The following is a 16,879-nucleotide window of genomic DNA, read 5'->3' as shown; positions in this document are numbered from 1 at the left end:
ATAACAGTATTTGAAGTATTTGAAAGCTCTTGATAAAAGTTGAGAGCAAAACGAAAATGCTATCTTTGCAAGGAAAAGGCTCTTAAGCAACAGTAATGCCTACTTCTCTTCCAAATGATAAACCCAAGGATTGGATTTTGGATATTGAATTTGAAGTAGCAAAGGCTTTGTATCAATATAGCACAGAGTGGAAAGTTAATGATTTTATGATAACTTTGATCGACAGAGACTACTAAGTCAAAAGATTGGATAGAAGCATGATTTCCAGGTGTCCGTTTGCCAAATGGCTAGATTATAACCCTACAGCTTTGGATAGCTTTTGTCATATTTGCATTTTTGTGAATAATTGAACAAATGTAAAACTAAATAAAGGTGTGCTGGATTTTATGGGTTACTTGAAAATATTTACTACCATTTGCAGAGGGTTTAGCTGTTGTGTGCACTATTTTACCTTTATTCCCCATAACACTACTGATCGGAACTGGTATCTCTTAAAGATAGGAATTTTGAAGGTTTAGGAATTATATAACTTACTGCATTATTTCATAAAAATGTTGTCCAAAGTTTGTACGACTCTTTAAAGTGTTTCTTTCAGCCACCATATGTTTATTCTTTCTATGATAGTGAGTGTAGATAAATAGTAATCCCCATGTCAGTCACTTTTTCAAAAAGAACTCTAAAAGATTTTAATGGTGCATCAAAAAATAAAAGTATTATGAAAAGAAACCTATAAGCCAAGATAAAAAGAAAAATCTAACCATAACTAGTTAAAAGATAATATAGAATTTGCTCTGAAGGAGTAAACAGAATGGAGCCCACAGTAATGAGTTTGTAGTGTAATTCAAACGCTAATACGACAAGCTGTATTTCCAAATGCTGTGTAAAAATATGCTCATTCTTTTGTAAGTGAAAGTTTATAAAGATCAGATAGAAAAAAAAAAAAAACCTGAGTATCTCTTCATGCTCTAAGGCCTATGGATTTTAACTGAAGTTTGATTAAAAGTCCCTTTTCTGAGGGCCAATATAAGGTCTAGGAATTGCACAATGTATTCATGACTTATTATCCTTTCTCCGAAGGAAGACGTTAAAAAAAAAACAAACAAACTGTCTTTCAATACATTATTTTATTAGTGACAGAATTTTAGGCATATATTAAAGTCTCCCAATTGATGATGATAAAATAGGGTTTAAGTATTTTAAAATAAAATAAATCTATACTATATTTGACTATGAGATAAGAAAGCCATCTTCAGTGACCAACGCAAAGAAATAGAGGAAAACAACAGAATGGGAAAGACTAGAGATCTCTTCAAGAAAATTAGAGATACCAAGGGAACATTTCATGCAAAGATGGGCTCAATAAAGGACAGAAATGGTATGGCCCTAACAGAAGCAGAAGATATTAAGAAGAGATGGCAAGAATATACAGAAGAACCGTACAAAAAAGATCTTCATGACCAAGATAATCACAATGGTGTGATCACTCACCTAGAAATCCTGGTGTGTGAAGTCAAGTGGACCTTAGAAAGCATCACTATGAACAAAGCTAGTGAAGGTGATGGAATTCCAGTTGAGCTCTTTCAAATCCTGAAAGATGATGCTGTGAAAGTGCTGCACTCAATATGCCAGCAAATTTGGAAAATTCAGCAGTGGCCACAGGACTGGAAAAGGTCAGTTTTCATTCCAATCCCAAAGAAAGGCAATGCCAAAGAATGCTCAAACTACCGCACAATTGCACTCATCTCACATGCTAGTAAAGTAATGCTCAAAATTCTCCAAGCCAGGCTTCAGCAATATGTGAACCGTGAACTTCCTGATGTTCAAGCTGGTTATAGAAAAGGCAGAGGAACCAGAGATCAAATTGCCAACATCCGCTGGATCATGGAAAAAGCAAGAGAGTTCCAGAAAAACATCTATTTCTGCTTTATTGACTATGCCAAAGCCTTTGACTGTTTGGATCACAATAAACTGTGGAAAATTCTGAACAGAGATGGGAATATCAGACCACCTGACCTGCCTCTTGAGAAACCTATATGCAGGTCAGGAAGCAACAGTTAGAACTGGATGGACATGGAACAACAGACTGGTTCCAAATAGGAAAAGGAGTATGTCAAGGCTGTATATTGTCACCCTGCTTATTTAACTTCTATGCAGAGTACATCATGAGAAACGCTGGACTGGAAGAAGCACAGGCTGGAATCAAGATTGCCTGGAGAAATATCAATAATCTCAATGCAGATGACACCACCTTTATGGTAGAAAGTGAAGAGGAACTCAAAAGCCTCTTGATGAAAGTGAAAGAGGAGAGTGAGCAAGTTGGCTTAAAGCTCAACATTCAGAAAACGAAGATCATGGCATCTGGTCCCATCACTACATGGGAAACAGATGGGGAAACAGTGTCAGACTTTATTATTTTGGGCTCCAAAATCACTGCAGATGGTGACTGCAGCCATGAAATTAAAAGACGCTTACTCCTTGGAAGAAAAGTTATGACCAACTTAGATAGCATATTGAAAAGCAGAGACATTACTTTGCCAACAAAGGTCCATCTAGTCAAGGCTATGTTTTTTCCAGTGGTCATATATGGATGCAAGAGTTGGACTGTGAAGAAAGCTGAGTGCCGAAGAATTGATGCTTTTGAACTGTGGTGTTGGGGAAGACTCTTGAGAGTCCCTTGGACTGCAAGGAGATCCAACCAGTCCATGCTGAAGGAGATCAGCCCTGGGATTTCTTTGGAAGGAATGATGCTAAGGCTGAAACTCCAGTACTTTGGCCACCTCATGCGAAGAGTTGACTCATTGGAAAAGACTCTGATGCTGGGAGGCATTGCGGGCAGGGGGAATGGGGGATGACAGAGGCTGAGATGGCTGGATTGCATCACTTACTCGATGGACGTGAATTTGAGTGAACTCTGGGAGATGGTGATGGACAGGGAGGCCTGGTGTGCTGCGATTCATGGGGTCGCAAAGAGTCAGACACGACTAAGCGACTGAACTGACTGAACTGATATTTGACTACATGTTTTAGTGCATGTTTTGATCTTTATGTGTAAAATACTACTATTGTTCTTGGGGCGTATAAAAAAGAAAATTTCAGGAAGTAAAATAGATGATTTAATCTTTCCTTAGTGGGAGAGATTCTTTATTCATTTATTTGTTTCTTCACTGTGCACCTGCGCACTCGCGGGCACACACACACACACACACACACACTATGTGTGTGTGTTATATATATACACATAACTTTCCCCCAATGAGAGAAATAAATCTGATAAAAATTCTACGTGATTGAAGAATCAGAAGTTACTCAAGCTCTTTGGTTAACAGTTACTGTATATACCAAATAGATTTGTCAGTGTAAGTTGTTGGTTGACTTAATCACACACAGGACTACTGTATTTATATCACACGGAAGTGCAGCATTACCTGGCTGGCCTCTTTGCTTCTGCTGTGCTCAGACTCAATTTTCCAAAGTCTGAACCTACAGTTCTGAGTCTGCGTCTACAGCAGTGTGTCTCAGATCCTGATGATTGAGTCATCCTAATTTTGTTTTGTAACAAGTTTCCTTGTTGATTCTGAACTATACTCACTTTCAAAAACTACTACCAGGCTAATAAGCTTTTATTGTAAAATGCAGCCACACTTTAATATGGTATATTATTGTCATCAAATAATCTAAGGGCAGAGAATCAACCTGTTGAAAGATAAAATTACAGATTTTTCAGTCCATCTCTCAGAAATGAAAAGTGAAAGTCGCTCAGTTATGTCTGACTGTTTGCAACCCCATGGACTATACAATCCTCCCAACCAAGGGATCAAACCCAGGTCTCCCATTGCAGGTGGATTCTTTACCAACTGAGCCACAAGGAAAGCCCAAGGATACTGGAGTGGGTAGCCTATCCCTTCTCCATGGGATCTTCCTGACCCAGGAATGGAACCGGGGTCTCCAGCATTGAAGGCAGATTCTTTACCAACTGAGCTATGAGGGAAGCCCATCTAAGAGATAGATTCTGTGAATATGGCCCCAGCGATGATAATCTTCCACTTTACCAAGCTCCGCAGCTGGATTTGATATAGATTATCACGTCGAGAAACTGGATTACCTAGTTCTTAGGGGAAAAAAGGACTTGTTTTGTCTGGAAAAAGTTAAAAGCAGTCATAAATGCGCTGTTTCAGGGTGGGATATTGAAGGAGAATATCATGAAATCTGAATATGAGGCAAGTGGAAAGAGTTCTAAGTAGGAAAAGCTCACACAGGGAGAAAAAGTATGTGGTAGATGTTTTATTACCAGTGTTTACACAAGCAGACCATTCTTTTTAAATTTTTTTCATATTGAATAGAGGGCTTCCCTGGTGGCTCAGAGGTTAAAGCATCTGCCTGCAGTGTGGGAGACCTAGGTTCAGTCCCTGGGTCAGGAAGATCCCCTGGAGAAGGAAATGGCAACCCACTCCAGTATTCTTGCCTGAAGAATCCCATGGATGGAGGAGCCTGGTGGGCTACAGTCCATGGGGTCGCAAAGAGTCGGACACGACTGAGCGACTTCACTTCACTTCATAGATGATTTACAATGTTTTGTTAGCTTCAGGTATACAGCAAAGTGATTCAGTTATATACATATATAAGCATATTTATGCTTTTCCATATTCCTTCCCATTATAAGGTATTATAAGATGTTGAATATAGTTCTCTGTGCTATATGCTAGGTCTTTGTTGTTTTTCTGTTTTATATATAGTAATATGTATCCATTAATTCCAAACTCCTAGTTTATCCTTCCCCCGAAGTTTCTCCTTTGGTCACCATAGTTTGTGTTCTAAGTCTGTGAGACTGTTTTGTAAATAAGTTCATTTGTATCATTTTTTATTTCCACATATAAGTGACATCATATGATATTTGTCTTTGCCTGATTTACTTCATTTCATGCGATAATCTCTGGGTCCATGCATGTCGCACCAGCAAACCATTCTTGATTACATTGGAAGAGTTTTAACACTGTGTTCTCTATGAAACATAGACAAAACACTGGAGCTTTTTTGTGAATTTGTTAAACTGTTCTTTCAAAGGCAGCTTCAATAGGGAACAAAATATACAATGGGGGCTCTTTCTAAAGTGAGTGTCTATATTCTAAAGTAAGATTTTACTAGAGGCAGCAAGCCAGAGAGGATTTGAGAATTACATTAATGATTTGAAAGGGCTATGATAAGGCCAACAGAAAGTGCAATAAATGCAGAAGTGAAGGTGAGACTTTTGTAATTGTCTCCAGCAATGGAGAGTAAATGCTTATTATTAAGTTAATGAGATTTGCTACTGTTAGTATATATTTATTGACTGCAATATATATAAAGTGTTTTTAATGGCATACATTGATATTGTCAAAGTGAAAGTCGCTTAGTTGTGTCCGACTGTTTGTGACCCCATGGACTGTATTGTCGATGGAATTCTCCAGGCCAGAATACTGGAGTGGGTAACTGTTTCCTTCTCCAGGGGATTTTCCCAACCCAGGAATCAAACCCAGTTCTCCCACATTGCAGGTGGATTATTTACAAGCTGAGGGACCAGGGAATTCCAAGAATACTGAAGTGGGTAGCCTATCCCTTCTCCAGCAGATCCTCCTGATCACGAATCAAGCCAGGGTCTTCTGCATTGCAGGTGGATTCTTTACCAGTTGAGCTACCAGGGAAGCCCGATATTGTCAAAATAATGCCCATATTTCTCTTGTGGCTTTTCAGGTAATCCAATTTCAGAAGCATTTTTTTCATTCAGATACAAATTTTGCCAGGCTTTGGCTTCAGTGTTTGAGATAATTATATTAAGAATGTTTTTCTGTCCTTTTGGTGTTATAACCTAGTTAGAGGAGTCAGCCCTAACTAACCCCCCAAGCAACATCCCTCTCCCCACTTTCCCCCTCAAAAAAAAAAAACAATTTAAGGGAGTGAGTTTGTGTTCTCAGATTTCACATTAATATAACCCAAGGAGCAGTAAATTCAACTCAAATATACAACTCAAAATAACCAGAATCTCAGATGATAGAACTCAGCTCTTTGTATGGTTTTAAAGTTCTGTGAGTGATTCTAATGCACAGAGAAGACAAATTCTCATTCAACAGAGCTGAGAACACAAGCTCTACTCTTGTGGAGTAGGGTGGGGAAAGTCAGCTCTTTAAAATAAGCAAGTCTTAGATTGATTCTTGAAGTGTTGGAGCTCTTTCCTAGGTAGATTGAGGAGTAAGAATCTTAAGCCTGTTTCCACTGAAAAAAGAAAAGTGAAATGAAAATGTTAGTCAGTCAGTCGTGTTCGACTCTTTGTAAGGCTGTAGACTGTAGCCTGCCAGGCTCCTCTGTATATGAGATTCTCCAGGCAAGAATACTAGTGTGGTTAGCCATTTCCTTCTCCAGGAGATCTTCATGACTCGGGGATTGAACTCAGGTCTCCTACATTGTAGGCATATACTTACTGTCTGAACCACTAAGGAAGCTGATTAAAGAGTCAGGATCCTGAGCCTGCTCCCTGTGGAGCATCATATTTAAGCCATCACATGGCTTGCAGGGACAGGTCTGGGGTATGGAACTGGACAGCTTTTCTAGAAAGTTTGAACACCATGTGCAGAGTCTAATTTGAAAGAGGAAATGTTTGTTAGAAGATGCGAAAGACGTCTATGTTTCTGAAGACAGAAAGCAAAAGGAACCTGGTGGAAAGATAATGCCACACAGAGAAGCAGAGGACTGAGCACACAGGGCCCTGACAGACACATGAAGCACCCAACTTGCTCCTCAGAGCAGGCATTGAATGTCAGGATTGGATTTTCATTTTCGTAAGGTTATGTTGACTGCTGCATGAATCATAAGAGACTGAAAGTAGAGAAAGTAAAAGCTGTTAAGAATAATTACAATACTCCATGGAAGAAAAAGCGACAGTTTGTACTAGGGGGAGCCAATAGAGATGGAGAAAATTGGCTGAATTCGAAAGTTATTAAAGAATTAAATTTGAGGACCCATCAAACATCAAGGTGAGTTAGTAGAACTAAAGTCAGCAACTGTTGTAAATGTAATAGCTTTCTTCTTGTCATCATGAAACCATACTGAAAATAGAATATTTTAAAAGTATTATAGTTAAGTTATAGCATGTATGTGTATCATACACACAACTATCTGTTGGAATTTATATTAGAAATGTAAACCTGGGGAGAAAAATGTCAAGTGGAGAAATAGAAGTGTATCATAAGTACTCTTTTCATACTAAAATTATTGAAAGCATTTTTAAAAGTCAAGGGTTAATGCAGGCAGATAAGGAGAATTAGGCTTCTAGCTGAGGGGGATGTGGTCAGCTCATCATATCCTGCAGGACTCATAGCTAAGACTGGGCTTGACTTATTAAAGTAAAAACTAGCACACAAGGCCCGCCTAATTTTTACTAAACATAATGTGGCATTCTTCACACAGTTTATATTATTTAATCCTTCTATTATCCCTTTGTGAATAGGATGACTTCACAGATGAAGAAAACATACTTAAGAAGATTTTTATAGCTTATGTAAGGCCATATCATGCATAGTTATGTTTCATGCTACTGAGCTTGATTCAGAACTATCCAATAATAAGACTCATATCTCAAGTTGTAGGTGTTCTTTTTTACTTGCATACTATGGAACAAGATTTACCTGCTGCATAAATCAAAGATAAAGATGTGTCATAAATTGGAGATGGGACAACACCAGGCAATAAAGGGAAAGGACAAGTGGGATGTTCACACTGGTGACAAGGCGAATTGAGGAAGAGAGATTTTCTGGGAAACACAAACAGAATTTTAAGAGAACAGGAAAGAAAATGTTCTGAAACATCTTTGAAGGAAATGAGTAACTGGGGAGTAAATTCAATCATAGGAAGAGGAGAGAATCAGTTCAAGTTGGGACTTAAATGGCAATAAGTGTTCAGTTCAGACCCAGATGAATTCTTTTAGTTCAGACCAGTGCCTTTTTAGGGGGTGATTATCAGTTTGTCATGCAAAGATCCGGTCTGAAAGTTTTGTTGCATTGGGGTGAAAGTTGTCAGGGTGTTTTTGGTCAGATCTGAGGGAAAGGTGAGGTCTTCCCCTAACCTCTAAAATAAAGCAGAGGTTTCTAGGGGAAAACAAAAACAAAACTTTCTTTAATTCCTGAGGCAGTAACTTATTTGCTGTAGTAAGTAGAAGTGATGATTAGTGGGGAGGAAAAGAAGGAGAGAGGTGTTCAGTCTCTAATCCACCAGCTGCGAGTGGAAATAAATCATACAGATAAATTCAGAGCGGGCTGAAGCACTGAAGGCAGCTCTGAAGCAGCCATAGCAAAAAGTATGAGGGCAGTGGGAGGGTATATCCTTTCACAGACGTCAAAGTTCTAAAGTTAAGAGAAATCATTCATGTAGTGCTCAGACATGTCCAACTCTTTGTGACCCCATGGACTGTAGCCTGCTAGGCTTCTCTGTCCATGGGATTCTCCAGACAAAAATACCAGAGTGGATTGCCATGCCCTCCTCGAAGGGATCTTCCTGACCCTGGAATTGAACCTGGGTGTCCTGCATTGCAGGCAGATTCTTTACCATCTAAGCTACCAGGGGAATGTGAAGAATGTCAGGATGAAGTGATTTGACTTAGAAGTTCACACTGCTCTGAAACCTCTGCTGGATACCTGGTGCCTGTACCTAAAGCTGACACTTCTCTTTCTGCTCTTCCATATTGGTCTCACTGTTATTTCTAATCTCATGATCACTCCTTTAAAAAAAAAGTTTATTTATTTATTTGGCTTCATCAGGTCTTGTGGTACGTGGGCTCTTTCATTGTGGTGCGCAGGCACAGTAGCTTCCGAGTGTGGGCTCCAGAGTGTGAAGGCTCAGTAGTTGTGGCACATGGGCTGAGTTGCTCCATAGTATGTGGGATCTTAGTTCCTTGACTAGGGATTGAACCAGTGTCCCCTGCATTGCAAGCAGATTCTTAACCACTGGACCACCAGGGAAATCACCTCATGATCACTCTTACCTGTCGTTTTCTTAGTGAACAGAGACAAACTGTTTGGATAAATATCATGGCATAGTGATTAGAAGGGTGGACTCTGGGACTAGAATACTGGAGGATGAGAAGTAGAGTCGTCTGGGACATTTGATGGTCTGTGAGAAAGTGCAGGCTTGAAGACACAGAGCACATGTGGGCCTTGGGGCCAAGTTCAACACAGGGGGAGTGAGGCATGAGACAGGGAGATTTAGGGTGATTAGCTAGCTTTCCAGGTCTAGTGAAAAGCTTGGTGAATTGTTAAGCAGGTTATATTTTTACCCTCATCAGGCAGCTGGACAGCATTGGAAGCAGGCGGGGAATGACATATTCAGATGGAGTTGTTTGAGAGAGAATTCTGGCCTTATTTCTACTATTATCCTTCTACGTACGAATTATGCTTCTGCTAATACTGATGTGGGAGTTTGGAGAGCATTCTGTCCATTCTATCAATGTTCTTTCATTGGTTCATTGGGAATGAATATACGATATGAGAGTATTGCATAAAGGAATCAGATACTCCAATATGTTTGTATATGTGTTGTATAAAGTACATGAACTCTTATGTGAAAAATCAGAATGTGCATTACCTCATTTTTAATTTATTCTTTAAAGGTTTGACAGCAGCAGCTGCAGCAGCTGCCGCTGCTACCAATGCAGCTATCGCCGAAGCAATGAAGGTGAAAAAAATCAAATTAGAAGCTATGAGCAACTATCACGCCAGTAATAACCAACATGGAGCAGATTCTGAAAATGGGGACATGAATTCAAGTGTTGGTAAGTTTTCTGTTCAGTGAAACCTAACTGTAATCATTTTGTTACTAAGTGACTTTCTTTTACAGAACCCAGCTATTGGCTACCCATTCAAGAAGTTGTTCCTTTTAGCTTTGAAGATAGTGTATCTTTTGAAGAAGCCAATTAGCCTAACAACATGTATTCTAAATAAATAATTGAGAACATTATTTTTAAATGTTACTATATGATTTTAGTTAACACATTTCGTAATACAAATAAGCTTTATTAGTTAGAATTTTGAAATAATTGATTATACACGAGGTGACAGAAGAACATTTACAAACAAAGCCACAGACTTCTAAGTTGTAATTCATTGGTTACCGAAGAAGAACGTGCCTTAGCAGCAAAATGTAAACTTTACCTTCTCATGTGCTGGCTGCCAAGAGTGAAAATTATGCTGCTGATTCATTCTTTCTGTATACAACCGTTATCAATTTCTCTTATTTAAACTATGTCACTTCAATTTCTTAATTTGATCTTTTTTGTTCTTGAGGTGTGGAGAAAAGTAAGATTAATAGTCACTGTTTAAAATAAAAGGAACAACTTTATCTTTGCAGAATTCTTTTGGGTAATTCATTTTGTCAGTCAACTTCAAGTGAGGGCCACATTTTTATTGAGGATATCTTTTGTATCTCTGTTTTTGAGATACAACATTTTATCCCCACCAAATTATTTTTCTTTAAAATATAGAAATCATGCTCAAAATTTAATGTAACAGGAGAAATTTGGATGCTACAAGATGTATACAAGAGACTATATCCAGCATATATGTTCATGAGGGAGGCAATAAGTTTGGCAGTTCAATTAGATTTTCTTTTCTATGCTGCATTTTAACAGATTATCTCTTTAATAATCAGTATCTGCTTGCTTTCAGTTCCTTGACATATAGGTGTAGGTGTAAGAAGGAATGCTGTGGACTTCAGTGATAATCATTTTCACAACAATTCATGAGATCATGTGCTAGATATGAGTAACATAGTAAGAAGTAATTTTAAAACACATACACAAATACCATGGCTTTAGTGATGCCAAAGTGGAGTGTACAAAAGAGAAAAAAGATAACTTTTTCATCAGAACTAGGGAAGAGAAAGAGCAGTGTTAATGGCTTTGATTTGAGAGCAGGATAAAGAAGGTGGTAGCAATTCTTAGAAGGATGGAAAGATGTGTAAAAAAGCCAAAGAATGGCACAAAAATTGAAAAGAACTAAAGGAAACATCAACGTTCACATTTATGGTGCTTCTATTAAGAAGACAGAGGGCAGTGGATTGTTTAGGTTATAGTTTACACACTTCAATTTAAACTTCTAAAAGTTAAAAACTATTGAAGTGAAATGAAAGAATTGTAATTGTCTTTTTAAAACTATTGATTGCACACAGTTGTAACATAATGGTCTTACTTTGATAAAATAGAGCAAAATTGGACACTTTTAAAAACAAGTAATTAGCCATTATAAATCATACTTATAATTCCAAAACATAATTTGGATTGTTTTCAAAATTTTAGGAGAGTTAAGACTTCAGTGCGGTTTATTGTTGGTAGTTGGTGTTGTGAGGAGGGATCTTTGAATAAGGCAGTGTAATAACACTTGAACAAAATATATTGAAACTTTATACCTCTGTCAAGTTTCCTGAGCAGCAGAGCAGAAACTGGCTTTGGAGAAACCAATAGGCATAAGATAAAGAGAACATAATTAGGCATTGACATACTCTTAACATTTGATATTATGAAATAACATTTGTTTTCTGATCACCTTGTGCCTCCCATAATCATTTGGATACCTAGACTATCATAATGGCTTAAGCAAGAATCAGTTTAAATTTGTGTTTTATTGGAAGCAATCACTTTTCTTCCATTAAGGTATTTGCTTGCTAGTTTATATCGCTTTTTAGTTTTGACACGCATCATCCAGTTTGAGCCAGAAATGGGTATTTATTTGAATTTTCCTAGAGGGCCTTAATATTTTGAGACTTTGTTAACATTAATGCTACCATTAGTCCCTAAGGCATATAGATCATGTGTGTTATATATATCTATAGCTGTTTGGGGGCAAAATGTTATCATTGTCATTTTTCTTCTATTCTCACATACCACTATCCTCTAAGAATTTTTGATTTATTATTCTTCTGGAGCATACCCCTTGCTCCTTTCTTCTTTACTTGGAGATCAGGGAAACAGAGTTTGGAGCAGGGAGTGGGTAGAGCGGGAGAAGGTACAGGGCAATGGTGAGGGGGAGTTGAGTTTGCAAAGATCAAAGTAGTTGCTTTAAAACAGGCTGCAGTTTTCTCTGCTTCTCAGGACAGTGCCTGCCTCTTGGTAAGTGTCTAATAACTACTACTTATTAAACACTTCTTAACTGCTATGTGACTTTGGAAAATTATGTAAACTTTCTGAGCCTTACATTCCAAATCTGAAAAATGGCATAAAAAATAGTATCTACATCATGAGAATTAAAGGAAAGCATGTTTGTCAAGTGTTTATCATTTTATTCATTACAATGTCTGTTTATCACACTTTTGGTCATGTGTAAGGTTGGTTGTGTGGGTATTATTTTTGCTATTGTTACGATTTCTTCCAGCTTGCCCTCCTGAAAACCACCTTCTTCCTCTTTTTACAGCACCAACTCTTTCCTCCTGTCTTCCTATGCTCTCTACTAGGCATTTGTTAAGCTTCATGCCTGTGAGGAAATGTGGGGGCATCTGTGACATCATTTGGATTTTGTTGTGTGTTTGATTTTAGCTTATTCTAGGAACTCAAAAATAATCCTAATAGTCTCAACAGTCACGGGGCACGCAGTCTAATGGGTGACGTGGTTAAGGAAGACAGTCATAACAGGATATGGTGGATCCCCAGGAACATCAGTTAGCAGGAGGCGCTTAGGAAGTGGTATTGAAGCCTATGAATTCCAGGAGGAATCCCAAGAATCTCAGAAGCTTTATATTTCAGGATACAAATGTACTTGCTCTCATGAATCTATCAGCCCTTTGAAGTAGAAAAACCCCTCAGAGAGGTGCTACTTAAATGATGTATTGTACTCTCAGCCCTGCCCAAATCTAGTGGCATTTCTGAAGTCAGTTCAAGTTCTTTTTTTCCCTTGTACTCATGTGGCTCACAAGTTCTGTTAGTTTCAGAGCTCTGTATGTAGAAACACTCTATTTTGCCCCCTCTTGGTCGTAAATAAAATCCTTGTTGCCCTAGAAAATAGATTATTTTTTTTCTTTTGCTTGGTTTGGTTTTATTTGGCTTGGTGAGGTGAGGGATGTTTTTATTATAGATGAGTGTCTCTAGTTCTTAATATGAATTGCAACAATTAGCCAAAAAAAAAAGGTGTTTGAAGAAACCTGTGACACTGACAAATAATTATTTTTCATCCCAATTTTACTTGGTAACCTTGAGCTCACATCTTTCCAACAGAATGATCACTTTAGGAAGAAGTGAGGACTTTAGGATAGACCCGAGTAAGGCATCGGCAGGCTGAGTAAAATATACGGCCGTGTCGCCATTCTCCCTCATCCACAATCAATTGGATTCTTTTAGTTTAATATTTACTTGCTGAGATGAGATGCTAGTCTGCATGGTGATAAACAGCCTGCTCCTGGCATCTGAAGGTGACCTGTCAGTTCATATGGACAAATCTCCTGCTTACTGAAATGTACAAAATAAATCATTAAAGCAGGCAGGTGCTCATTCCCAGATTTAAATCACCATAGATTTATGATTTGAATTAATGCTTCATTTGGCCATAGAAATAGATGCTGAGACAAATGATATGCACTGGTTGGGGTTTCCATACTGTAGCCATCCTGATATTGATTACTGAGATGTCTTTGCAATCTCTTGTTTATATCAAGTGCTATCTTGTGACAGGTTGGCTGATATAAGCTACATAGCAGATAAGAAGGAAAAATGTCCTGGATTCTTGTTCGTGGCAACACTATCCACAACATACAGACCAGATAAATTGCTATTTTTTTGCTTTAAGGACTGATCTACATAACCATCTTAAAAAATGCTGCTTGGAAATTGGGACTGGGATATTGGAAAGGCAGAATTTAAAACCGGTGAACCCAAGGTCAATTTCATAGTCTCTGTAGCTGTGTTTTATCTACTTATCTTTTTCTTTTTTTTGGCATCATGCACATTTTTGAGGATACTAAATTAATCACAATCGATTTAATCTAAATAAAGGAAACTTAATTTAACTTCTAGTTTTTAAATGCTATATAAATATTGACATAGTAAGCATCTCTTAATAGTTTCTCTGTTATTTACATACTTGCTAAACCTCATATCTTACTCCCTTAACTAATGACAACAAAGGAAACGACTCTTTTAAATATAAATACATTAAATATTATTTCCAAGTACAAGCGTTTGTGGACTATAATTTACCAAGAGACAGGAAAAGACTGCATTTTTACTTCTCTTAACATTTTATTTAAGGAAAACACTATGTACACAGTTTAAAGAATACAGGAGGATTTAAGAGGGACCTTTGCCACCAGCTAATATCTGACTCATAGAACTGGTAAACAGCTATCAACAATAGTAGATTGCTTGCTTCGTAGGAAATGAGTTCATATCTATTCAAAATGTGATCTCAAAACAGATGTCCCAAGAAAATCTTATTGTTTAAACTATAGTCATAACCCCAAACTGCTGTTATTTCTTTGAGGAAGTGAAGTAATCTTAAGACTTCAGAGTTTCTCCTCTGAACACCATGGAAAGTAGACAAGAATACCCTAATGCAGTGATCCACAAATTGAACATATTTCATATGCCTGAAATGTAGGATTTGTTTGCATTTTCCAAATTTGCAATAGTTAAAAGGATATAGGAGTTTCAAGTAAAAACAAGAATTTTAGTTTGGGATTAAACAGCTGTGTGTGTTCTTCAATGGCATTCCTTACTTCTTACTTCTGTCCACCAACCGACAAACAAAACAATGACGAAAAAAAAAAAAAAAGCTGGGCAGATAAATAATAAAATTATCTTCCCCATCTGATCATCCCCTTAACTTTTTTTTGCTAGTCCTGAAGAAATAAAATATTTTACATTGTAGTCATTTCCTTTCTTCTATCTCACGTGTCTATTTGGAAGGCAAAATTAATATTGTGATTTCAGGAAAAAGTCTTGGAGACCTTGAGAAAGCAAATAAAAGGAAACTGAGAACACCGGCCACCAAGCAGAGCTCTGAAGTTGCGCATTGGATTCTCTGCTTTGGCAATGTTAATGAACCTCAAATCCTTCCTATAATTAGATGAGGGAATTGCTTATATTTTCAAACAGATGATGCTGCTATAATGAAACGATTGACAGGGAATTTAAGAGTGTCTACAGTAGTCATTTGGTTTCTGTTATAAAAAAAAAGTTTAAAAAGAAGATTGGCTTTAGACATAGGTCCTGAGAGAGGTAGTAATTTACATAGCATGCTGTGACAGGTGTCTTTGTATAGGAAGGAAATAAAATGGAAGACTAGAGAAATGATGGGCAGGTATAGCAATTTTTCGGGGAGGGGTGTCCTGTGCTTTTTCTGTGTAGGTTCTTTAAAAGGGGCCGAGACTCAAGAGATGGATCCGGATTGAGTGCACAGCTGTAACTGCTGATGAGCTAATTGCTCCTTATCTCTCAGCCCCATTCATCTTCATTTTTTACCAATTACTGAGAATTATCTGTGTTCTCAGTTGGATATGAGAGTTAATCCTTTTTGGTTAAGCTGGCAGTACTGTGAGCAGATTCCAAATCGGAGGGTGAAAAAGCCAAAGCAAGCTTGCTCTAAAAATGTCTCCAGTTCAATTACAGTATCAGTGATTCATAAGAAATTTGCCATTGTTTAACAGATTAAATGTGGAACTTTTTTTTTTAACTTTCTTAATGTTTCTTTTCCTAACAATGATTGCTAAGATCCTTCTTCCTGTCCGATGAGTAAAATTTAACAATATTAACAGCCAGAGTCTTGTAAACATGGAAACAGACAAGACTTCCCTAAAAGACCAAAAAACTCTGACACATGAAATGAGAAATATTTTAGAACTGATAGCTTTCAATTTATATATAAACACTTTTAATCAATGCCTTTGCTGTCTGTGGCTTCTCACATGGTGAGGAAAGTATGTCCAAACAAACCTTTTCACAAATGTCACATTAGTGGAATTTTAATGGAAGGACCACATAAGCATCTCCTAAAAGTGTAGGAACTGCCATGGTTTGTAATTCAGTTGATGGTGAATAAGCCATATGGTTCACATCATTTCCTATGTAAAAGATGTCTTCATATCCTGACATTTCCCACAAAGTTGCTTACTCCAACAATAAAAAACTAAAAAGTAGTAACCTACTCTTTCATAATTTTCAATGCATTCTTAAATATTTAATATTTCTTTCATTTCTTCTTCATGAAATATTTTAAATAAGGTAATCTGATGTGAAAATACAAAGAATAAATAGCTAATTTAAGACAAAATTATCATTTGAAAGCTTATAGTCTGATCAAAACACGTCCTTCTAGATGCTTCTAAAAGCTGAGATGGGAAGCAAAGGGCAAAATATGTCAGAAGATTTAGCTTCTAGTAGTAACATTGCTAATAAGTAACTTAGATAGGTCTCTCAATTTCTCAGATTTCTTATTTAATAAATAAGGAGCTTGATGCCCACTTAGCCTTTGGCTCTAAAATTCTTTGATTTTTGAAACCTGAGAAGAAGATCAAAGGCAAGAAGTTATTTTTTTTTTTTACAGTGATTTCTATAATCAAACACAAAACTGAAACAACTTAAATGTTCCCCAAAAAGGTAGGTTATGTAACCATTACCTATGATGGATAAGGATAGAAAATACTTATTTGGAATGTAAGAATACAAGAGGATCCTGTGGTAATAACTAGTCATTTTATTAGGCTCATTTTCATGATTTTCTAGATAGTGCTTGGCATTGTTTGCATTTTCTTGCATAATGTAACATAACATCTTTATTGTGCATACAGAAGATTAAAAACTTTAGTGATCATAACAGGGGACTATGGGAAAAATGCACCACTTAAGAATATTTAGTAGTAGTAGTAAGAGTATTTGAGC

The 16,879-nt window shown here is 37.3% G+C and overlaps 1 protein-coding gene across 3 annotated transcripts in view; it reads left to right on the top strand.

The window, feature by feature from the left end:
- The window catches only part of DACH1 (dachshund family transcription factor 1), a 478,465-nt gene that overhangs the window by 250,984 nt on the left and 210,602 nt on the right, over nt 1-16,879 (top strand). For all 3 annotated transcript variants that reach the window (XM_025000109.2, XM_025000108.2, XM_059892257.1), the window contains exon 3: nt 9,632-9,793. In XM_025000109.2, coding sequence (XP_024855877.1) covers nt 9,632-9,793 — 162 coding nt within the window. The remainder of the gene's footprint in view (nt 1-9,631; nt 9,794-16,879) is intronic.

Source organism: Bos taurus, chromosome 12 (genome assembly GCF_002263795.3).
Source record: "Bos taurus isolate L1 Dominette 01449 registration number 42190680 breed Hereford chromosome 12, ARS-UCD2.0, whole genome shotgun sequence".
Taxonomy (NCBI): Eukaryota; Metazoa; Chordata; class Mammalia; order Artiodactyla; family Bovidae; genus Bos; species Bos taurus.
Note: the sequence above shows the minus strand (reverse complement) of the source record. Positions and strands in the feature narration are given on the sequence as shown.